The sequence below is a fragment of the Glycine soja genome, chromosome 1 (genome assembly GCF_004193775.1).
Source record: "Glycine soja cultivar W05 chromosome 1, ASM419377v2, whole genome shotgun sequence".
Lineage (NCBI taxonomy): Eukaryota > Viridiplantae > Streptophyta > Magnoliopsida > Fabales > Fabaceae > Glycine > Glycine soja.
The window spans coordinates 1,614,653-1,640,475 of NC_041002.1; the positions used below are offsets into that span (position 1 = coordinate 1,614,653).

Below are 25,823 nucleotides of genomic sequence, written 5' to 3' on the forward strand. Positions count from 1 at the left end.
TATTATTAATTGAGAATTCTAAAGAAGTTGATAGTGTATCTGACATTTATGTACAAGAAATCTACATGAAAACGAAAAATTAAGAAAATGCAACACCCAAACCTTGATTTTAAATGGTTTCCCTATTCATTTTCTTAGTTATTTTCCTTATGTAGGTACAGTCATAGTACTAAGTCTTAGTCACCGACTCATCCAAGCCCAATTCAACTTATTGGAGCCTACATGCTTATATATAGCAAACTCCAACAACTCTCTCTCAATGCAATTTAATGCAGAGGAGAGAGACAGAGAGAGTGAGTGTGGATTTCTATGGCTTAGCTGCAAAAATCACAGCTCATCAGTATATGAACCAGTCACGCAATGACCCAAGAAAGAGCTAAGTTATAACCGCAAAAGAATCAAACACAGAAGCAAGTTTTAAGCTGACTTCAATAAATATTATTATTATAATTATATGTCAAGGTTATTATCACAATCTTAGTAGTAACTTGAATGTGAACCTTGCATTCTATATCTAATCCTTAATTATAATAAATATTCCATCTTCTTTTCTACCTTGTATATTATGACGCATCCACCACCCCCTACCCCATCATTCCTACCTTCTCCACTCTAGTTTCTTCCCTCTTTTTCCTTCTCATCTTCACTTTTTTGCCTTTTGCAACGTACATTGCAGTTTGCAGTTGCAGGACACCTTGTAGTGTTAGCTGCTACTACCTTTTTTTTTTCTTGTTTTTAGTGAAGGGATTGTTCCTTTTTCTTCTCTTTTTCAGGCCAAAATGTCAGACCGGGGTACCCTCTCCGGTGACTCGGCCGTGGATGATGCTAAGAGCAACAAAAAGGAACACAAAGTTTCTCTGCTGAAACTCTTCTCTTTTGCTGACTTCTATGACTATGTTTTAATGGGTGTTGGGTCTGTTGGGGCAATTGTACATGGTGCTTCTGTTCCCGTTTTCTTTATCTTCTTTGGAAAGTTGATCAATGTCATAGGCTTGGCCTATCTTTTCCCCAAGGAAGCCTCTCACAAAGTTGCCAAGGTTTGTGTTGCAGTAACAAGTAAAAACCTTTTTTTTTTTGTCTTTGTCCACTTTCTAATTGAACTTTTAAGGTTAGTTGGAAAAAAAAAAAATACCATGATGCTTTTTCATCGATTGAAGGGTAATTTTGACTTTTTTCCATTCAAGAAATGCTATTCTCTTATTAGCTGCATGTGCCTTAATGTGGTATTTTTTTTTTGCAATTTTGCAGTACTCGTTGGATTTTGTGTATCTAAGTATAGCAATATTGTTTTCATCTTGGACAGGTATGGAAGTAGCCTAGTAAAAAAAAAATTATATATATATATAATCTCAGCTGATTTAATTTTTCAGTTTTATTATAGCTACTAAAGTATATATTGCTGATGGAGTGATTATATAGAGGTGGCTTGTTGGATGCATACTGGGGAACGTCAAGCTGCAAAGATGAGAATGGCTTATTTGAAATCAATGTTGAATCAAGATATTAGTCTATTTGATACCGAGGCTTCAACAGGAGAGGTTATTTCTTCCATTACTAGTGACATTATCATTGTTCAAGATGCACTATCCGAGAAGGTATGCATTTGCCTTTTGAGAAAATATTTCATATTTTTATATCATCATTAAAGTATAAATTACTAAGATGTTGTGAAACGACAAGAATGTTATTTCCCGGTCAATTTCAACTTTAACCTCGTTAGTTTTCTTTCTAGCTTCTTCAATCTACCTATAATTGAATGGTTTTCATTATTGTGACCTCAAAAATGGTTTTCATTATTATTTGTCCTTCACTTTTGCGCTGTCAATTGGAGTATTAATTTATGGCGCCTTCCCCAATTCTTCATCTTCTCCAAAGCAAGAAAATAAAGAGAAATATTTTTTAACATCATTTTTGTTTACATAATTACATTATGTACTTTTGGTAAAATATTAAATCACCTGACGGAGAATGAAAGAGACATTTTCTTTAATTGATACGGAGGTAGGTAAAATCACCAGCTAAAGAGGAAAAACAATTACTCTTTTTCAATAAATATGACGGTGGATAATTTTCTTAACACTTTTCATATAATTTCTTAATAGTATAATTTTATTAGTTATCTGAGGAAGAAAATGTTAAATGTGTTTAACTTTTTAATTTAATACCACCTTTGTAAAATAGGAGTATTAAGAAAATTATTAAAAATAGTACTCCTTTACAATATTAGGATTACATTACCAAAGTGTATTTACCAACAACTTTCTTGGCATAAGTGATAATGATTAAATGATTTAGAGTTCCAATTTTAATTGACCTTTAGATATGTAATAAATTATATTAAAAAAATATATTCATCTTTTATGTGTTAATAGTTTCCGACAAAAATTAATAATTGTAGGAAGACTATTTCCTATAATATTTTCTATCAATATTATGCTTAAAAAAAAAGACAAAAAGTGTCCTTCAAATATTAATTTAAAAACAAAACATACAATAGAGGCATTAAATCTATTAAATGTTTTGTAGTTATGCAATTAAGATTTACATATAGTCTTAAATGCTCATTCATTATCACGCACACTGGTTTGGGACTCTCACTCGAAGCGGTAAAACAATCACTACACCTGTTGACGTTCTTTATAGTCATTGTTCATCCCTTCCTCTGCTTCTGCCTTTGTTTTGTTTCGTACACCGTAGAGTTGATATATGTATGTATATATAAATAAATATATATATATATATACATATATATATATATATATATATATATATGTATGTGTATGTGTATGTGTAAGTCGAACACAGTGGATTTAATGCAGCATTTGATAGCTGCATTTATAAGTCTGGTCGATATGGTTGCGTTGTTTTTAAGGTTTTGCGCTTTTTAGCTGAGCTGCATGTGCCTCGAATATATGCACACTTACTCCAGGATGCATGCAATTATGATTAAGCATCTACCAACACTAGCTGTGTGACCAGTCAGCAAACACGTACCCACAACCAAAACATTACTATTGAGTTACAAAGCCATTTCAATGGTTTTAGTTTCTTCTCTTAATCTATATGATATAATGTAGCAAGCTCAATGGTTTTAGTTTCTTCTCTTAATCTATATGATATAATGTAGCAAGCTTTTTGTTGTTTTTTTTATCGGCATAAAATGTTAGTTTTTATTTTTATTTTAATAATAGACTAACCCAATATTTATTTATTAAAGATAAATACTAGCAAGTGCTCTTAACTCGTTAGAAATCATTTTTGTGTAATTTTTAAGATAACTATAAAAATTAATAAATTTATTATATATTACGGTACTGAAGGGGAGTAACTTGATGGAATAGAATGCGTATGTTGTTATAAACTTTCGATATTTGTTTTTTATTTTTATGGATAAAAAATATTATACTCCATTAGAGTTTATAATGAAAAATAATATAATTCTATTAATAAATGTGCAATGGCAATAATTTAATTTGTGAGAGAGAGTATGTTATCAACTTTGGTACTAAGATTGATCATTGAAGGTTGGTATTTACAGGTGGGGAACTTCATGCACTACATAAGCCGATTTGTAGCGGGCTTTGTTATTGGGTTTGTTAGAGTGTGGCAGATCAGTTTAGTGACACTTTCAATTGTACCCTTGATTGCTCTTGCTGGAGGTCTTTATGCATACGTCACAATTGGGCTCATTGCAAAAGTTCGAAAAGCCTACGTGAGGGCTGGTGAAATCGCTGAAGAGGTAATTCACTCAAATTTAAGAAAATATGTTGAACTTTCTTGTACATAATTAATCAAATTGTATCTTGCTTACGTAAAAAAAATTGTATCTTGCTACCTATGGTTTGATATTTAGTGTGTTGCCAAAGTTGATTAAAGAATGATAACAACACACTATTTATATACTCCCCCGCCCTTAATTATAAGATTATTTTTAAAAATTTATTTGTTTTTTTATAAGATTCTTTTTTAATTTCTAGATGTATTAATTATTTTTTTCTTACATATCTTACTTAATTATTTTCTCTCAAAAAATTAATGAGAAATAATTAAGTGGATAAAGAAATAAGAAAATGATAATTTTAGAATGATAGTATAATTAATTGACAAATTTAATAATTAAATTAGTAATTTTTCTTAAAGGACGTGAATTAGTTGAAAGTGTATTAGGGACGGTATATGTTATTTGACACATTAAAGAATGCTAACAACATACTAGTAATTGACATTGACTTTCACTACATTAAGAGTGAAACCTGTCTCATTTACATGAATTTCAAAATGGCAATATAAACAAGAAAATTGTTAGCCAATATTCTAAGGGCATTGATAAAGAAACTTAGAATAATGTTTTGTTTATGAGGCGTAAAATTATATGGTTCGTTATCTTTTTTACGCTTTCATATGATTTACACATTAAATATTATTTTTTTTAGTTTCTTAACCATTGTACTTTTTAGTTAGCATGACCCTATAAATAATGTTTTGCTAATTCTTTTATACATGATCCATTAATACTTGATTTTATTAAGTGAATGAGTTGCACTTTTTGTGGGTTTCAGGTGATTGGCAATGTTAGAACGGTTCAAGCATTTGCGGGAGAAGAAAGGGCAGTAAGATCATATAAAGCTGCACTCATGAAAACTTATGTAAACGGTAGAAAAGCAGGTTTGGCAAAGGGCCTGGGCTTGGGCTCAATGCACTGTGTCCTTTTTCTATCATGGTCTTTGCTTGTTTGGTTCACTAGCATTGTTGTTCACAAGAATATTGCCAATGGAGGCGAGTCTTTCACTACCATGCTCAACGTTGTGATCGCTGGCCTGTAAGAACTTACTATCTTTTCTCATATTTGGCCAAAGCTATTTCATTGTATTTTACAAGGCATACTCTGAGAGTTATTTATTGTGCATGATAGAATTAGAATAAGTTGTGTGTTTTCTTTGGTTTTAATTTTCATGCAGAAAGTGCCACATGCACACACATGCAATGAAGATACATTGAAATTCAATGATAGTACATTTTGCTGTTCTTCACTAGAGTAAATTACTTACTATTAGAACTTTTGCTTTTAATCTTAAGAGTTTAATTTCTATGTATTGTTACAACCAACCAGAAATCATAATTTTTAAGATAATTATTATAAAAATCAACAAATTTTTCTTACTTGATAGTTTTCGATTGAATAAAAATGTAAAACTTATTTCGATTGAATAAAAATGTAAAACTTATTTACATAGTCTGTGCATAGACTATTTAATTTAACACTTCCTCGCCAATTGTTAATCAACCGGACTATAACTGACATTGCACTTGTGGATTTTATCTAAGTGGTTTAAGGTTGTATTTCTTGTTTTAAGATTACTTTTTCCTAAATTAAGGTATGTATGTGAAGGTCATGTTTTGTTTCTCAGGTCACTGGGGCAGGCAGCACCAGATATATCTGCATTCATTCGAGCAAAGGCAGCAGCTTATCCAATTTTTGAGATGATAGAGAGGGACACAGTGAGCAAAAGTAGCTCAAAAACCGGTCGCAAGTTAGGCAAATTGGAGGGTCATATCCAGTTCAAGAACATCTGTTTCAGTTACCCGTCTCGTCCAGATGTAGCAATATTCAACAACCTGTGTCTTGACATTCCTTCAGGGAAAATTGTAGCCCTTGTGGGAGGAAGTGGTTCTGGAAAGAGCACTGTCATATCATTGATTGAGCGCTTTTATGAACCACTTTCTGGTCAGATACTATTAGACAGGAATGATATCAGGGAACTTGATCTCAAATGGCTTAGGCAGCAAATTGGGCTGGTTAATCAAGAACCTGCGCTTTTTGCTACAAGCATCAAGGAGAACATACTTTATGGAAAAGATGATGCCACTCTTGAAGAACTAAAACGTGCTGTGAAGCTTTCAGATGCTCAGTCTTTCATCAACAATCTTCCTGATAGACTAGAAACTCAGGTAAGATATTTGATTTGTGCACATTGCTTATATATAACAGCATCCAAAAAAATTCTTAAATATGTGGCTATACATATATTCAGTAGTGTTTTTTTTCCCGAAATGTAATGTAACATTGAAGGAAGAGCTAATTAAGGAAAAATCAGAATGATTGATGATCATACTGGTTTGATAATAGTTGAAATTCCTATTGGAGTGATTCCAACAATGAATTACAAGCTGTTGAAGAAAAATATCTATAAGTAATCTATTTTAACATGTAGCAACTGTAGCTAAGATTTAAGTTCTTTGAAACAAATTACAGGGATGCATATTGGAATATAGAAATAACATTTGAACAAAACTATATGGTAGATACGAGTGTTTCAAGGGCTGAAAAATGGTTTCTATAACAAAGTAAAATATAGTGGATCCTTTCTTTTCCTTAAGAGGTGATACTAAGTCATTTTTTTTTCAGGTTGGTGAGAGAGGTATACAACTTTCAGGAGGGCAGAAGCAAAGGATTGCAATATCTCGTGCAATCGTGAAGAATCCATCAATCCTTTTGTTGGACGAAGCGACTAGTGCTCTGGATGCTGAGTCTGAGAAGAGTGTGCAGGAGGCTCTTGATCGTGTGATGGTTGGGAGAACAACTGTTGTAGTGGCACACAGACTCTCTACCATTAGGAATGCAGATATGATTGCTGTTGTGCAGGGAGGGAAGATTGTGGAAACTGGTAACCATGAAGAGCTCATGGCCAACCCAACTAGTGTTTATGCATCTCTTGTTCAACTCCAGGAGGCTGCTTCTCTACAGCGCCTCCCATCAATTGGTCCTAGCATGGGACGCCAACCAAGGTTCTTCATTCTCATTGTGACATTTAGGTCCAATTATTTTATTTAAGTTACTTCAGTTAGCTTTTTATTTATTTATAAAAGCTACTTTTCCCCTTTTCCTTTTATGAAATATAAGCTCTTTGGTTTTTTAAGAGTTTTTCTCTAAATGTGTTTGTCCTAGATTCTGAGAAGAAAAGCTAGAAAAAAGTTGGGCCAAATTACTATCTTAGTACACATGCAATTGTCATTTACTCAACTGCAATTATCTGAAATGAAATTTATTACTTATGTCAACATATGAGGTATTGACCCATACATTAATAGTATTTTTTGGAAAATGCATGTTTATCTGTCTAACTTTTGTGTTTACTGAAGTGACTATAATGAATAAATCAGATATTAGAAATCTTTTACATTTGCTACTTGGTACAATTCCATTAACATGCAGCTTATGATTATATTTTTCTTGTGATTGTAGCATAACCTACTCAAGAGAATTATCCCGTACAACAACAAGCCTTGGTGGTAGTTTTCGATCAGATAAAGAATCTATTGGCCGGGTTTGTGCTGAAGAAACAGAAAATGCAGGCAAGAAAAGGCATGTTTCAGCAGCAAGGCTGTACTCTATGGTTGGTCCTGACTGGTTTTATGGGGTTGCTGGGACCTTATGTGCATTTATTGCTGGAGCACAGATGCCACTTTTTGCACTTGGAATTTCTCACGCACTTGTATCATACTATATGGACTGGGAGACAACATGTCACGAAGTTAAAAAAATTGCATTCCTCTTCTGTGGAGCCGCAGTTATAACTGTCACTGTCCATGCCATTGAACATCTTTCTTTTGGAATCATGGGAGAGCGACTAACCCTTCGTGTGAGAGAAATGATGTTTTCTGGTAATTTTGATCAACTGATTATTACTTTCTCCATCACATACTCAATTTTCTTGCTATGAAATATTTCCTTCCAAGCTTCTTACAATCTTACTCAGATCAATTTTACACTGCATGTGAATGTATGCGAAAAAATTGCATTATTTTGTAAATGGATGTGTATGCTGTGTTACATATTTTAAGGATTCATTATGTTCATGGTCTATCAATCTTCTGATGAATTCTATTTTAAAGGTGCTTTTGCACTTGCTGATTATTACTTCTCTTGTTCATCTGTCTGCAGCTATCTTGAAGAATGAAATTGGCTGGTTTGACGATACAAACAACACAAGTTCCATGCTTTCATCGCAGTTAGAGACTGATGCAACATTATTACGAACTATAGTTGTTGATCGTTCAACAATTCTGTTACAGAATATTGGTTTGGTTGTTGCTTCATTTATTGTTGCCTTCATCTTGAACTGGAGAATAACACTTGTTGTCATAGCCACATATCCTTTGATCATTAGTGGTCATATCAGTGAGGTGAGGTTCCTTGCTCCACATTTCAACATTATGGAACTAGCATACCTGTTTGCGTTTTAATACTTCCCTAGGATCATTTCAGAAACTTTTTATGAAAGGCTATGGTGGCAACTTGAGCAAAGCATATCTAAAAGCCAACATGCTGGCTGGGGAGGCTGTGAGCAATATACGCACTGTTGCCGCATTTTGTTCTGAAGAAAAGGTCCTTGACCTTTATGCTAATGAGCTCGTTGATCCCTCCAAACGCTCACTTCAACGAGGCCAAATTGCTGGCATATTCTATGGCATTTCCCAGTTCTTTATTTTCTCATCTTATGGCCTTGCCTTGTGGTAGATGCTTTAACTTCATTTTTATCTTAAATAGGTTTCTTATTATAGGATAAATGACTCATCAAATGGTGGTTACCCATGTGCTGAGAGTGTATACCTTTTGCAGGTATGGATCTGTTTTAATGGAAAAGGAGCTTGCTAGCTTTAAATCAATTATGAAGGCATTTTTTGTTTTGATAGTAACAGCACTGGCCATGGGGGAGACATTGGCCCTGGCCCCAGACCTTTTGAAAGGGAATCAAATGGTTGCATCAGTTTTTGAAGTGATGGATAGAAAGTCAGGAATATCATGTGAGGTTGGAGAAGAGTTGAAGACAGTGGATGGAACAATCGAGCTCAAAAGAATCAATTTCAGCTACCCTTCAAGGCCAGATGTAATTATTTTCAAGGATTTCAATCTAAGAGTTCCTGCAGGCAAGAGTGTTGCCTTAGTGGGGCAAAGTGGTTCTGGTAAAAGCTCGGTGATCTCCCTTATACTCAGATTTTATGATCCAACATCCGGAAGGGTGTTAATTGATGGTAAGATATTTGAACTATCACTACTTCATTCATTCAATCCATGACTAGTTCAAAAGAACGAAGAGTAGCATAAGTTAAGTTTTCCAAAGTAAAATGACTAAGGCTCAACATGCATTTGCATGCATAAGTCAACCATTCTAGAGATGGCTTATTGATCACATTTGCATTCATATGCCATGTGCATGTAACATATTTCTAAGTTCTATCAATGATAAATCAAATTCTTACAGGAAAAGACATCACGAGACTTAATCTGAAATCTCTTAGGAGACACATTGGTCTTGTACAACAAGAACCAGCTCTTTTTGCAACATCAATTTATGAAAACATACTTTATGGAAAAGAAGGTGCCTCTGATTCAGAAGTGATTGAAGCAGCTAAGCTTGCCAATGCTCATAACTTCATCAGTGGTCTTCCTGAGGGTTACTCCACCAAAGTAGGTGAAAGAGGAGTGCAACTATCTGGTGGCCAAAGACAAAGGGTAGCCATTGCAAGAGCAGTTCTAAAGAACCCTGAAATCTTGCTTCTGGATGAAGCCACTAGTGCACTTGATGTTGAGTCAGAGCGTATTGTGCAACAAGCATTGGACAGATTAATGCAGAACAGAACTACAGTTATGGTGGCACATAGGCTATCCACTATAAGAAATGCAGACCAAATCTCAGTTTTGCAAGATGGAAAGATAATTGACCAAGGGACTCATTCAAGTCTTATAGAGAATAAAAATGGAGCATACTATAAATTAGTCAACCTTCAACAACAGCAGCATCAATTATAGTATATTGGAAGAACATAACAAACGAACATGGATTTTTTATACTGATTTTGTATTTTTTTAGTTTTTCCCCCCACGTTTATAGAGAATGATGTGGGTTGGGAAGCTGATGTCGGATCCGAATAATTTCATACTATATATATATATATGTTTGTAAGTGCTATAAAAAAAGTAAAATGGCTTCATGTATCTAGTTCATGATCCTCATTTATTAAGCATCACATCTGGTTATTATAGCATCATAGAACCTTTGTTTAAGTGTAGAGAAATCATATTAATTCGGACAATAAGGTGTATACAATTTATTTTACGACCACGAGAGAAATAGGAAGAGAAAAGAAAAATATAAGATAAAATGAGTGATGATGCAATAAAAAAAAAGATGAATAGAAAAAAGGATTATATTATAAAAATAATATAACTCTTAACTTTATTGCTTAAATATTATTCAAAGTGTTAATGATATCATACATCCACGTTCAAAACATAATTAAAATTATAATAAATATGAACATTATAACTAAAATGTTTGTTAACATTACCTCAAACAAATGGCATCCTCATGCTGTACTGTAGAACTGCTGTTACTGGACTCTCACGTGAACTATGCGATATAATTTTGTCTCGCTATGTCTGAAATATAACTTCAAGGATCAATAAATTTTGTAGCTCGTGTTGAGTTTTCTCTCTGTAAATTTTCTTGTAATCAGTAATACATTTTTTTGTTAATTATTATTTTACTTCCTGTATCCGATGCTATTTTTTCCTTTAGTTCCTAAGTGATTTTTTTTCCAGTTTGGTCTTTACGTAAAAAGTTAATTACAATTCAGTTTCTACCGCTTATTAAAGTTATAACAATGTTAGAGTTATTTTCATTTAGAGCCTAAAACGAAAAACTATATGTCAAGTGTAAAGATTAAAAACCAAAATATAGTGTTTTTTTATGACTAAAACTAAAAATAGTGTCACGTAGGACCAAATATAGTGTTGTTTTAAATCCGACAATTAACAGGGATCAATTCGTGAACGATGTTTTTATGTAATTCTAGGTTGGCTTGGCTTAGTGAGAAATTTGAGTAATTTGCATGAAGTCTCAGATTTAAATTTCATTACCACTATTTAGAAAAAGAAAACTTTTTTTTTATTCAAGAACAAAAATGTATATTTTACAAAAATTAATTCAAAAATGAGGACCAAATTTTTATTTTAACCTACATTTTTTTTTGGGTATATGATTACAGTAACACTTAAACACTTTTGTTATCACTTTCTAATATTCAAAACACACTTCACAAAATACGCCCTTTACTTCCGGGTTCTTTTTTCACAACATTTTATGTGACAAAATGTGTTCAGTCCTTACATTTGTCGCCCAAAATATTTGCCTCCGAAGCCCAATATACGCCAGCCTTGCACTGCACAATGGTCCACACTTGGGTTGGGTGTTCGCTTGACATGACTCTAATTCATAAACTCAAAACCTATTTAAATAAATTTCTTCATATATAAGTAATTAAAAAAGAAGAAAATGAAATAAGTTTCTAGTAAGTTAAAACTAGTTTATGCAGAAATTAAATTGTAAAAGTTCTCTCATATTAGCTTTTGCGAAAACTTACTTTTAACTTATAGATAAACTTATTTTATTTTATTTTCTCATTTTCTTCTTTTACAAGTGATTATAGAAAAATTTATTCAGATAGACTGTTTTTTTTATCATGTTGTTTATTACTTTGTATTTCGTTGAGTAGAGTTGAATAAACAAATTATATTGTGGTTTCCTAGCTCAATTTGGGGGGTAGGCATACATAGAACAAACAAACCATTTGTAATTGTAAATTTAGATATTACCATTGATATATTAATGGCAGTACCATCCAAGTAAAATTGCAGTGGCCAAATTTGCAACTCCAACAAAGATAAACAAATTTGAAAGGGTCAAAAGCAAATTAGAATACTTGAGCATAATTTACTTTTGAGTGTTGAACTATTCAACTTCTTTTGGTATATCAAACCTACCATATCTATCTAAATTTCCACTCACCCATAACCACCGTAGAACGCCTATGTAATGTGGCCAAATAATCCAACTTTAAGAACACTACCGTACGTACTCTGATATATAAGTTACTATCTTTTGATTCACTTATTCATTCATATTCACTTATTTCATATTCCCATGGTTAAATAATCTCAATCGATGGCAAGTTCTAAACTTCCATGTCCTGAAACATTCTATATTTCCATGATTTGTTTGACTTTCCTTTTTTCCTGTTTCAGCATGATTTTCTAATAAAACAAGAGAAAAAGTAAAGAACTCTCACAAAAACTTCTAGCTCAACAAAATTATATAATCGTCAGTACAGAAAATTTCATATGCTAATTAATTGTGGTTAATTTCTGAACGTGCTTCTATCAATATAAACTCTTAAAACTGTTAACATAGATACTATAGGTTTATACTGCAATATAATCTTCTTTTAACATCACACTTGTTGTGAAACAGGTGAACGGGATAAAACAGGAAAAATCTAGCCACGTCAATGAATATGTTGGTGGTAATGGTTATGCTCTAGAGGCTATTATTGTATTAGTACTCTTACATGAAAAAGACTTTAGCTTGAGAGAAAGTTATCATAAAAGAGATTAACACTTAAGGAAAAGATAATTAAAATTCAGGTGTAAAAGTGAAGTTTCACAATAGATAAAAATATGCAAGTTGAATTACATATAAGTTTAATTAGTCTTTATAATTTTAAAGTGAGTAAAAATAATTTTTCTTAAACAATCATAGTTTTTTATTTTACAATACAATTTTGAATTATTTTTTTTATTTAAGATGTGAAACTTATCTCATTAAATTTACTGACATGAAAACTACAGATTTCAATTGATGTTTGAACTTTAATGGCTATAAACATTATAAAAATCACATGGGCAAATGAGTCTCTTGGACAATTAGAAAAGAATATAATATTAAACTTTTTATTTTTTCGGTAACTCATTGGATTCATTTTTCACGCAAACTTCATTATGTTTATGCCAATTTTTTGTTTGAACATTAGTTAAGTTTTATAATTTTTATGTATGTGAATCTAATAATTAGACAAGTTTCACATCTCAAATAAGCTGAACAAGGGTTCAAAATCATGTTTGAAAATTAAGAAGGATGATTGTTTGCAAAGAATTAATATTTTTGATTCATTTTAAAAACATAAAGAACTGAATTAAACATTTTAAAAAATAAGATATTATACGGAATATAATTGAAAATATAAAGCACTAAAAGTATATTTTATAGAGAGAAAAAAATAAAAACATTGAAAGAGAAAAAGGCAACAAAGAGGGATTGCCTAACTTATCTTAAGTAAAAACGGATTAAACGATCTCAGCATACTTAATTTGGTGCAATACTACTCTACGGAGTTATTTAACTCCATTTTTGCATTGAAAAGATTATACAACTTCGAAAAAGGAACAGGGTAGATAAATGTCATACAATAACCAATGCAATTGCCCTAGTTGGGGAAAAACCATTGGCCCTCATTGGTTTTAACCGATAAATATCATATTTGAAATATTTGATAAATGCATGTGGCCGGCTAGATATAGATTACATAGAATGACTGCTTAAGTTAGTAGTAACAAGTTTTTGTAGGACTTTATAACCTATAGTCAAATGCCTAACCAGTATAATTAATTACCTAAAAATTATAATACTGAAGATGAATGTCTTTCCTATAGCTAGCTAGAGTCGTCCAACCATATGTGGCGGCACTAAGAAAAGTTCGAGCGCCACTTAATCAATCTTCAATTATAAATAGTTTAATTTATAAATATTATACTATTTTATTTTTACTCATGTTTTTCTTCACTTTTTTTTTATAATTTTGTTATCTCATTTTATTTCTACTATATCACTTGTCTCGTATTTTTCTCTATTAATTATAAAGAGACAGCTATATAAAACATGCACAAGAATAGAATTTTTTTTTTACTTTTATTTATAGTATAACTAATTGGTGGGTCTGAGCAGCCTATTATGGTATGTCTATATATAAGGAACTCGGATTCTCCTATGCTTTACCAACAGCAGTCAAACATTTGACCGTATATTACATTCTTTCTTCTTTCTTCGGATTATTGTGCAACAATAAGATAATGTTCGAAAAATTGATGCAAAATAACGTTTGATATAAAAATAATTTTACCAAAAAATCAAAACTTTCAATTTTATTTTATTAGTTGAATCTACATTTAAATATATACCATAACAATTTTAACTATAAACCAAACACATGCATTAAACATGTATTTGTATTTCCATCCCTACATCTCAAACCTCCTTTCATTTCAATCCAACTAGAGACAAGTTTTTCCATTTATTTGCATTGGAATGTGGGCAGACTGTTATTCAAACACTGCCTAAGTGATACCTTCAAGATATTGACCGGAGAAAAACTCAGCAAAAGAAGTTCGAGATGGAGGTCTATAAAGTTTAACTCAGAAAGAAAGAAAAAGAACTAAACACTTTTACTTATACCTTGTTTTTTAAGACCACAAATATTCTTTTACAGAAGATGTCCGGCTGAAATTGGACAAAATTATGAATGACAAAAAATTTCTATGAATATTGAATATAATTACTATAAAATCTTGAACTGCAGATATATTTAATTTCCTTTTTCACTTGCTCAATTATTTCTCTTGCAATTTTCACGTAAAAATTTATCCCCCTCTGTTTCTGATAAGTATAGTTGCTTAAAAAAGCAGGTTTGCCTCCCTCTCCCTCTTCATGTTGCATAAAAAATATTGTTTTATAAAGGTATAAAGAAATTTTACGTTAATATAACATTATAACACACTTGTTTTTTTTATCGATTAATAATGTTAATGGTTAATTTTTTTTAATGACTTCAAATTTACAATATTTTTTTCCTTTATATTTTTTTATCATCAAATTAATCTTATGATTCCGATAATATAACGCACTTAATATATTTATTTGTATAAGTGAATTCTAACTATATGGGAAAGAAATTAAAAATCACAAATAATGGATAATAGATTTGCGAAAACTTGTTTTAATTAATTGATCAGATGCCTAGCTCCATATTCTCTTGTAAGTGAAATCTTGTTCTGAGACTCTTCTTTCATACTCTTTTTAATATTTTCCTTTTAATACTGTATTACTGGATTTTTTTTTTTTATAACTTGTAATATTGCATGTATTACTGGATGGAATTTTGTTTGAATATCTTTACTAGTAGGATCTGATTGAGATATTATCTATATAATAACAAAAGTATAAACACGTGTTGTTAGCATTTTTGTAAGATATATTATTTGAGTTGGAACTTCATACATTTGCAGTTACTGTGTACTTGACTTTAAGGCCCTGAGGTTTCGCAATCAAAATAAGAACAAGGAGTTACAGAGAAGATATCTGCCAAAGAGTCGCTCAATGCATAAGAATTTGACATTCTCCTATGATAAAAAAATTACATTCTCCTTAAATTAGGTATATACCGTTATATATATGATTTTTTTATTTTTGACCGAATTATCTATATGATTATATATTATTTAATTAAATTAAGACATACCAAACCTCGGTATTGAGCAGTGCAATATTTAGAGAAAGCTTGCGTTCATGCGTGGGGAAACACGTTACCTACCTAATTTTCCAAGTTTCTATATATATGTTCTCTTCGATCGAATTCTCTTGTTATTATGGAAAGGGACAAACAAAGCACAATATATAATGTAGCAAGTGAAAACCTTTTTTTATTATTATTATTGTAAGAAATTGAAGTCGTGTGTGCATTTTTTTGACTTTTTTTAAAAATAATCTTAAGTAATTATATGATTATTAACTAACTTTTAATCTTAATCAATCAGATATGGTTATGCAAAAGAACTCAAGTAAAATAACTTTTGAAAGACATTTTATCAGATTGATAATGTTAGTTAACATAATAAAATGGATGTCAATCATTTACATAATGATAAATAGTTATTTTTATCTTTTAATATGCAAAGCTGTTGATAAATTTATTTCTAAAAGATAAAAATTCAAATTTTAATTGACGAAAGTAAAAAAAAAATGCAACAAATTTATTCGGTCATTAACTTTCGTCTATTAATGAAAGAGCTTACGTGATACTATGATATAAACATGTTATAAAAATAATTATCTACATAACTCTTGAATAGATTTGACCAAAATATCGGTAACTTTTCATTGAATTAAAATGTCAATAAATTTTCATTGAATTAATTTTTCAAACTCTAAATTTCGTTTCACTTAAGGGTAAAATATAATTTAATCTTCATCTTTTCTCTTCTTTTTATCGTTGCAAATATAACATTATAGTAAACACTTATAACAAAATAAGAAAGCAAACATTAATCAGAATAAACATAATAATAGGCATAATCTATTTTTTTTTCTGAAAATTTTATTATAACAACGTTAGATAATCACGAAATCAAGTTAGATCTTATTTATTGTAAAAATTAACTCAATAATTATGTATTTTTGTGATTGGTGTTAATTATTCTTATGGAAGGAAACCAAGTTTGATAAGTAGAACAGTTCATAAATGTCTTTAAAAATGTTGGCAATCTATACTCTGTAGCTTCGTTTCATTGCTGCTTAATTTCAAAATTGTTCTAGCTGTTGAGTAGTGTACGGTTGGTCATCCAAATAAGCGTAAAATAAAATTGATTGAGTAAATTAATGAGGTAAGAAGTTGAAGCATTGCCGGCATATCTTACCAAGTTCACAGTTTTATGGTTGACAAATCTAGGTTATGATGTCACTCCCTCTTTGACGATCATGTCAACCCTGGACATTATGATTTGAGAGGTCAGAATCAAACTGTTATCAATAAAATGTCAAACATTTTAAATTTTCATAAAAAAAAAAGATGTGGGTACGTGTCCCTCCAATTCGATCTCGTATCCGTAACTTCAATGACATTTTATCTGTTCGCAATTATTTTCTACCTTTTTCCTAGCTACCTTAGTAGTATGTGTTATGTGTCTGAAATGGATACGTGTTTTCAATATTTATGCAGTACACGGTGAGCACTTTTCAATTAATGTTGAACTTGCATTGGGTTAATTAGATTGACTTCATGCGTATCAAATCCATCATTGGTAAAATGACGTTTTGAGGTGCGCAATTTGATTCTTGTGTAAAATAACCATATCTTCTGTAAATAATTGTATGGGGAAATGTTATCCTTTCTGGTTCTGGCTAGCTAATCTCGTGCCCTTTTATACGAAAAAGGAATAAAGTAAAGAAAAGTAATAAAATTCTCGCCGAAAAAGGAACAAGATTGTAAATTTCGTATTCAATGAAGAAAAGTAATATTAAAAGTAATAATTGTATGGGGAAACATTATAATTTCAAATATTTCCTATTCATGTAAAAAAAATCTTCTTGTTTTTGAAAATATTTTCCAATTTTATTACAAACTAATTTTTTATTCGGCAAAACGAGTAACTACTACTTGTGCGTACAATTTTCATCCCTGGTTAAACTAAAACTTATAACTTTATGCTTACAGTACCCAAATTTTCCACTAGGACCCTAGCTAGTGGTAATGTGATTACCATAGAACATGATTTGATTACAAATTACTCTTATCTTAAAAGGGTTAGCTTTGATATCATTTGGATAATATTTATTGAAAATCTCCTCTCTTAATTGCTTTTAATTTTGTCCTTTGACTACGTGCTTAATGGGTAATAAATTTTGTTCAGTAACAGGATCGTATTATCAACAAAAACCCAAAATAATAAAGAAAAGTATAGTACTAAAAGAGGATCATCTTTACAATATCCTAATGAATATAGGCAATTGGAGAAATTTTTGCACGCGCCCTCTTCTCTTTTTGTTTTAAAGTAGATATTTTATAACGTAGTAACTGTGGAGAAATTAAACACTACTGTTCCGTCGTCTGAGAAATTTGAATCCTTGAAACGAGTACAATGAATGAGGAGCAGGTGGAGAATGGTTCTTGCTTGAGAATTATTATCAAGCAGACGTTCGTCATGACAACACGCATGCTCGAGGGCATGCAAATATAAGAAGAAAATGACAAAGTTGATGACCACGCTGATGAAGAAAATGAACAACGACCTCAAGATATATATTGTGACTGAAGAAGGAACATAGGAAGCATCCATGCATGTTACTTACGACAATGATTTTACACCACCTACGCACTCGGATGGACCCACGAGGAGACCTTATTTGCTAGGGGATTTTCAACTTCAAGCTTCAAAAAATTTTCAATGTCATAAAATGCACTTCTTCTTTTTTTGTTTCCCCAACATAATTTTTTTACTCTTCGAACTCTTATCCTGATAAATGCTACTCACCACATCGTCAAATATGAAGTTTGGATATATAGAAAATTCCATCATAAAAAAAGATATTATGGTCTCAGGCTAGTTCCCAGCACATGCAGCTTGCAGGACCGAATATATAGATATAATTCTAAGATCTCTTTACAATGTAATAAATAATTTAACTGCAGAATTAATATCGTGTGTATGTATATACATGCAAGACTAGCTAATTTTATTTTTTTTATATTGAAAGGAGCAAGACAAAAGCTAGTTGATGGTGCAATTAATATTTCAGGTAATTTATACTACAATAAAACTTCAGAATCTCACTGAAAAGGTAGGGCACACTACAGGGTCATTAATTTTGATGACAAGCTAATTAAACAACAAAAATTCATTTGATTACACTGTAGAAAAAAGGCACTGTTCCATTAATACAAGAGAAAATTGAGGCATCGATCTCATATTTATACATTTAACTAGCAAACAATCAGATAAATTTTACCTACGCTAGATTTAAATTGGATGCAGTTTTGTAGATGTTTTTAGTATTGTTTTTTAATTAGAATTGGATCGAGTTTCGACTCGGTAATCTGCTTAATGAAGATTTTTATTAAAGGTTAATGTAAATTAGTAAGATAAAACTCTAATTATAGGTAGAGGATAATACCAACAACACTTGTAATCGTTTTAAATTCATTTGGCGCTAGCACACTCTTTTTGCATGGTTAAACTTTTTGTTTGTAGTAGTCCCAATTCAACTGTAGTATATCATAAGACATAACCCCCCAAATTAAGTGCCAAACACCCCTCCATTCATGGGCTATCCTACTACTTAAAAAAAAAAGGTTTTTCTGTTATTCCCATGTCTCGATTGTATCGAAGATCTTCAAACGCTGAACCAACAGGTCAAATGCAAAATAACTTAATGAAAAAACAATGGATATTTCAAACCGGATTCAAACCTTAATTATATGTATAGGTACTTTAGGAAATTCAACGAACTTACCTTATGCTTAAACGGCACTTGCCCTACCTAATCCTGATTTTCGTTATAACTTATCTGACAATAAAGTTCTCCGTGTGGCGGAAAATTGCCAAAGGGTAATCTCTAGGTAACTTCTTTCACACTGCCAAACTAAGCCATTTCCCTGGTATATACATGTTTCCCATTTGGTTTCTCAATTCAAAAAAAATAATTAAACCTAATTGAAAAAAACAATAATAATGATGACATCATTTCTTGAATATGCACATCCCCTCTGCACCTATAAAACCAAATATCACGAGCAATTAACCTATGCTATACGGTCCTAGTTAACTTAGCTTTTCCCCAAGAGCATACACTTGCTAATAACTGCTAACTATTCTTTGCCTTAGAAAATATATTCGCTGTGCCACTGCCTTATGGGAAGGTCACCATGCTGTGAAGAGAATGTTGGTGTAAAGAAAGGGCCATGGACGCCAGAAGAAGATGAGAAGCTGATTGATTATATCAGCAAACACGGCCATGGCAGTTGGAGAACACTTCCAAAGCGTGCAGGTCTCAATAGGTGTGGTAAGAGCTGCAGATTAAGGTGGACAAACTATCTGACGCCTGATATCAAGAGAGGCAAATTCAGTGAAGAAGATGAGAGGATTATCATCAACCTTCATTCAGTTCTCGGAAACAAGTATGTACATGTTTTCTTACTTTGTATATATACATGATAATTATTATTTAGTTGGAAAAAAAGCGTTTTCTATTTTAATTACTTACATAATAAAAAGTTTACCTTATTTTTAAAGGATATTCATATGGGAAATAATGAAACCAAATCTTTATTTGAAAATAAAAAATAAAATGAAAATAAGGTAGTGTTTTTGTAATTATTTATCAAAAACATCAAATGAAGGAGAAAATTTTCTGAAGCTAAAATGACTATATATCCCTTAACAAATTGAAAACTATGTAAGTAATATTTTTGTTGTTGTTGTAGGTTTTTTTATTATCAAATGTTAGTTTATTATATTGGTTAGAAATGTTAATCGAAAGAATTCGAACATGTGATTTATTTTTTTTTTTCTTTCACTCTTCTTCAATTACATATTAAATCAATCTTATGTCTGTGTTGTTGTTTTTGTAGGTGGTCAAAGATTGCAACCCATCTGCCAGGACGAACCGACAATGAGATCAAGAACTATTGGAACACTCACATAAGGAAAAAGCTTCTGAAGATGGGTATTGATCCAGAAACTCACAAGCCAAGGACAGACTTGAATCACCTCATGAGTCTTTCTCAGTTGCTTGGCACGTCAAACTTGAGCAGTGCCATGAACACTACTTGGGGCAATAACCCTCTTGGTTTACAACCAGATATCACTCAGCTAGCCAAAATTCAACTTCTGCAAAATCTGTTGCAACTTATGAACAACTATTCATTTGTTAACGTGGGTAATAACCCTTACCTCTTATCCAATCCCAACCTCAACCCTTTATTTCTGAACGGCACAAACCTCTTCCAAACTAATAAGGAGCCTCATGTGGTGTTCAGTGGTAGTGAAGAATATGCTAACCCTGGTTTATACTCTCAAGCACAAAGTGAGTGCTCTCAGCAGGATGTATCAAAATCATGGGCAGATTTAGAGGGTGGATCTATTCCACAAGATACTGATTACAACAAAATTAGCAACACTACTACTTCACGTGAAAATCAAGCAGAAAACCCTCTTCCTGCATTAGTTGCATTCTCTACAAAGATGGGAACGGTCAACCAAATGGACAGTAACATAGCTCAAACGTCCACAGAGTCACCTTCCAACACTTTCTTTGATGATTGGGAGAAGTTGCTTGATGATGAAACAAGCGGTCGTTCCTATTGGAAAGAGATTCTAGAGTAAAAAAGACCCTATTCTCAACTGCTTTTTTTTTCCAACTTTTGTCTTAATAGCTCTAGGTTCTACACATGCTTCCATGCACCTTATGAGAAAATATTTTCATGAACACACATGTTTATGTGATACCTAATTTAAAATTTTTAATTTGTTAGAAAGAATTAATAAAAAAAAATTACTCATCGAGTAAAGATTGATAAAAAAAAAAACTATGATAATCTTGACCCATATAATAATTTCTCTATAGGTTATCACCAAAAAGGGAGATTGCAGCTTCGTCAAAACTAATATATGTATTCTTGGCTAATTTTTGTGTGAGCACAATTCTTATAGCTACAATCAATTAGAAGCTCAAGACAACATTAAAATACTAGTTATTATGATATTCTTACACACACAATTTTACAGATTTACTGCACTTTTTTATAATTTATTTTTTTCTTATTCCTTTTATCGCGTCACATACCAACCTTATTAATTATTAATCACTTCTCCCTTATTTTCTTATGTCTCTCCTAACTGTAGAAAAAGTTATACAAATTATAGATATATTTTTTCTTTAAAAAATAATACATCCTATAATATTATATTATTTTAACACATTTTGAGCTTTTGATTAGTTATAGTATTTTTGATAACTTGTTTTCAGACTTTTTTTTACCATTGATCTTTCTCGGTTAACCTGGCATTTTCCTTTTTATTTTGCAGCTTGACATCCACTTCTGCGTCACCAATTTTGTGGTAGAAGAATCATCGGTTCATCTCTTTCAGGATAATCCCATCAACTTATGGATATACATCACGTACCGAAGAAAATAGTTTTATTCATTCATGGTTTTTAATTCATTGTTTAGAATCATTTCTATTTTTATACATGTATACAAAACATATACTATAAAAGACACACGAACATGCATATTTATATATTTAGTTTTATGTATTTCTAGAAACAGACTTGTACTTAACAAGATTTGATTCTATTTTCTCAATAAGACATCTTTTGTAATTACAATTCAAAATTCTAAGGATTTCTTTTAATATATCTTTTAATATATGTATGTACGTTATTTTTTTTTTTGCTGCTATTGAAATGTGACAAACTCAAAAACCTCTAGATGTTTTCTACAGTGAGATAGTCTAATTAATCCATGAAGTTAAGCTTTTGACTTTTTTGTATAAAGTATAAGTCAACCTTGTCACCACAATTTCTCGCCGACTAAAGAAATATTGGGCTGTTACTTAAGTATCACGTCAAATAATGAACATATATATAGAAGATAGAAACTAATCCAAATGACAATTTGTCGTTGGAATTATTAAATTTGTCCAGATTCCAGACCAACTGTTAGGTCAGATTAATTAATTGTTTACGTCTGGAACAAGATAAAAAATAAAAACGAAAAAAAAAATATGCAAAGGGCCACATCCAATGCAACCACCCATTTGTTTTCAATTACACTAAAGAAAACTGTCTCCTTTGAGATAATGTTTTAGGTAGGGGATTTGATGCAAGGAGAAGTAATTAATCAAGGACACGACACGACACAAGTTATTCTCCCTTCAAAAGCTTTGTTTCTAGAACAATCGTAACTTTATACAGTGTCCAGCTATTTGATTCTAAGAAAGTTCATTTTCTATCTCATATTCGTTTAAAAGTAAAATATAATGCTATGAACACTATTTGATATGATGGCGAGATCTTAAAAATAGATAACTAAAGTAGACTAATTTGAGCATAAATATTTTTTACATGATACTGTGTATTATCTATATACATCGATAACCTTGATTAGATTATAAACTTGAAAAATAAATCCATCCAAACATAGGTAGTAGATATTATTGTCTTAGTTATTAATTGGGTAGGAAACTCTTATTTTTCTTTTCCTTCTTCTTACTATTATAATTTTGAAATGTTTTTAGAATGTGATTAGAGTATTTGATATGGCACATATTTCGATAAGAGTTGATGTTGAAGAAATAGGTTTAGATATTCTAATAGAAAGGGTGATATCTTTACAAATTAATGTATTAGGAGTTTGTGGTCTAGATATGAGGTTTATATATGTGTTACTTAGGTGGAAAGGATAAACAAGTAATTCTCGAAAATTATGAGATGTTTTGCGTTGTCAAAATTGTCTCAAAATTCCAAATGCTAATATCATGAAAATGATACTTTATTATTTCATATATAAATGGTTTTTTGTTTTTAAAACCAATGTATATAAATACTTTCTTGTAAATGAGAAATATACAAACGGTCTTGGATTTCTAGCACCTTATCGAAGAACTAGATATCATCTTAATGAATGGGTTGGAAATACCCCTCAAAATTATAAGGAGTTGTTTAATTCCTGTCATTCAACGGCAAAGAATGTAATTGAAAGGTCATTTGGTATATTGAAGAAAAGATGAAGTATATTAAGAACTCTTTCTTTTTTTTGTTATAAAAATTGATATAATTATTAATGCCTGCTTTGTGCTACACAATTTCATAAGAGATGAGCAACAAAGTGATTCAACTTTGGAGGTCCAAGGTTCAGAATGTTTATCTGTTTTTGATGTCGAGTTAACCAATCAACAAGGGAACAAAGTTAGAAACAATAATGTAGATGAAGTCACAATTATCCAAGCAACTGAAGAATGGACAAGATTTTGTAACACTTTAGTAATGAATATGTTTGCTAGTTATCAAGCTACAGAAAATTTTATTTAGGGAGAATTTTTTAGTAGACTTTTGTATGTTGGTTCCTTTTATGAATAATTGACTCTATACCTATGTATCTGTGATACTTTGGAATTTGGATTTTACTAGACAAAGATTGCATAGTGAACTACCAATTTGACATGTCTTACCTTTATGTTTATGCAATTATATATTGGTGATTATTTTTCTTGATCTAGAGAAATAGAGCCAAGCAATGTAAAGAACAAGCCAATTGGAAAAGAAAGATAACAAGCAACGACAAAAGGGAGGACACATGAAGTTACTTTTCATGGAATTTGGATATGAAACATGTATTAGTTGAAGTTCTTATAGACCAAAGGAATAAAAGTAACAAAGGTGACGGAAATGGGAAAGCAATAACATACAACAGTGCAGCTCAAGTTTTGTCTAAGCGTTTTGGAGTTCAACTCATAGGAGATAATGCTAAGAATCACTTTAAACTTTAGACGCAATGGTATGGAATTGTTAGTGATATTCTTAGTCAAAATGGGTTTGATTGGGATAGTACAAAATACATGATTAATGTTGAAAATGAAAATGCATGGAATGAATATGTCAAGGTAATTATCTTTTTAATGTTAATTATTATTCAATTGAACTTACTTTGTATTATTATTATTATTAACATGTTTTCTTTTATTTTCAAGTCACGTGATGAAGCTAAACAATTCCTATTCAAGGTCATTCCTAATTGGGATGATATTGTAGGCTTATGTGCCAAGGATAGAGCTACTAGAATTGAAGCAGAGAATGCATTGGATACAAATGATCTCATGAGCAAGGAAGCAAATGAAGATGAAGGAATTCATAGTATGAGTGTTGACTTAGAGGAATCAAGTTCTGCAACAAAGAAAAAGACTTGCACAAGTAGGAGTGGAGAGAAAGAAGGGATAGTTGCCTCAATAAATGAAGTAGCTTCATCATTGAAAGTTTTTGCAAAAGTAACTATGCAAAAAGTGGAGATTAAAAAGCAAATGGTGATAAAAGAAGCTAAAGAAATGGTAGAGGAAATGCATAATGAATTAAAAAATGCGCCTTATCTTGAAAGTGGACTTCGACAAAAAAAAAATCATTGATTGATTGATAGAAAATCCCAATAAATTAGTAAGTCTAAAATCTCTTCCATTGGATGAGAAGGAGATATACATCATGAGTTTTATGTCTTGATGCCCACTTAGAGATGATTCTAAAATCTACCAATTGCTTACTTAAAAGTGTGCAACTAACACAAATTATTTTGGTTGTAGGATTATATAATTTAGTAATATTAGGGGTAGGTTGAAGAATTTTTATCCCCTTCATTAACCATATCTAAATATTTTTTAACATGTCTCCCCCCTTGTGGCTTCCCTCTTGACATGGCTGAAGAATTTATAATTTTACAATCCTTAAATGGCAAATCTTATGTATTTGAAATTAATCCAATTTTTTTTGTGTGTAATCACAAAGAAAAATATGTATTTGTAGAGCTTAACTAACTAGCCAACATCTATATATAATCCTGCATAAATAATGAACAAGTTGCTTGACTATAATTGTTATGACTTTCTTTTTGACAATTTATAACTTTAAATAGTCACAAAGTAAATAAGGGTTAACTAATGACAATAGCTTTAGTTTAATTTTTTTGACTGATTATAACTTTGAATAGTTACCAAGTAGATGAGGGTCAACTGATGACGACAATTTTAGTTTAGCTTTTAAACTTGTGACTAATTTTGATTATATAATTGAGATCTAAACTAATTTTTAATTGTTTATCATGAACTCAGTTACATGAAAGTTTATTGAGAATGAATATTGGAAATGAGTTGGATCTCATATTTACATATGTGAGCATTTTTTCATTTTTGTGATTTTTAAAATGAAACTAATGATGAAAAAAAATGATAGAAGTTGCTTGATTTATTTTTGTTTTTCTTTCTAGTTGGAAAGTATACATTTTTTTATGTTGTAGTTCTAAGTTTTATTTTTAATATATGATTGGGGAATATATATATATATATATATATATATATATATATATCCAAAATAAAATAATTATCAAAAAAT

The 25,823-nt window shown here is 31.1% G+C and overlaps 2 protein-coding genes across 3 annotated transcripts; both read left to right on the top strand.

Moving 5' to 3' along the window:
• The first annotated feature begins 286 nt into the window (after positions 1-286).
• On the top strand, positions 287-10,029 carry LOC114408687 (ABC transporter B family member 2-like). Of its 2 annotated transcripts, XM_028371831.1 has the most exons (13): positions 287-462; positions 774-1,037; positions 1,249-1,303; positions 1,420-1,595; positions 3,539-3,739; positions 4,560-4,819; positions 5,409-5,949; positions 6,407-6,786; positions 7,244-7,662; positions 7,943-8,184; positions 8,267-8,514; positions 8,621-9,033; positions 9,264-10,029. In XM_028371831.1, exons 2-13 carry the CDS (start codon positions 780-782, stop codon positions 9,809-9,811), a joined length of 3,741 nt encoding a protein of 1,246 aa, XP_028227632.1. In that variant the 5' UTR covers positions 287-462; positions 774-779; the 3' UTR covers positions 9,812-10,029. The 2 variants fall into 2 exon arrangements, with proteins under 2 accessions (XP_028227632.1, XP_028227623.1); XM_028371822.1 differs by lacking the exon at positions 287-462 and having other exon boundaries at positions 497-1,037.
• Positions 10,030-19,456: 9,427 nt separating this feature from the next.
• LOC114408700 (transcription factor MYB39-like) lies at positions 19,457-22,037 on the top strand. Its single transcript, XM_028371844.1, has 3 exons — positions 19,457-19,842; positions 20,296-21,045; positions 21,752-22,037. Exons 1-3 carry the CDS (start codon positions 19,577-19,579, stop codon positions 21,786-21,788), a joined length of 1,053 nt encoding a protein of 350 aa, XP_028227645.1. The 5' UTR covers positions 19,457-19,576; the 3' UTR covers positions 21,789-22,037.
• The last annotated feature ends 3,786 nt before the right edge of the window (positions 22,038-25,823 follow it).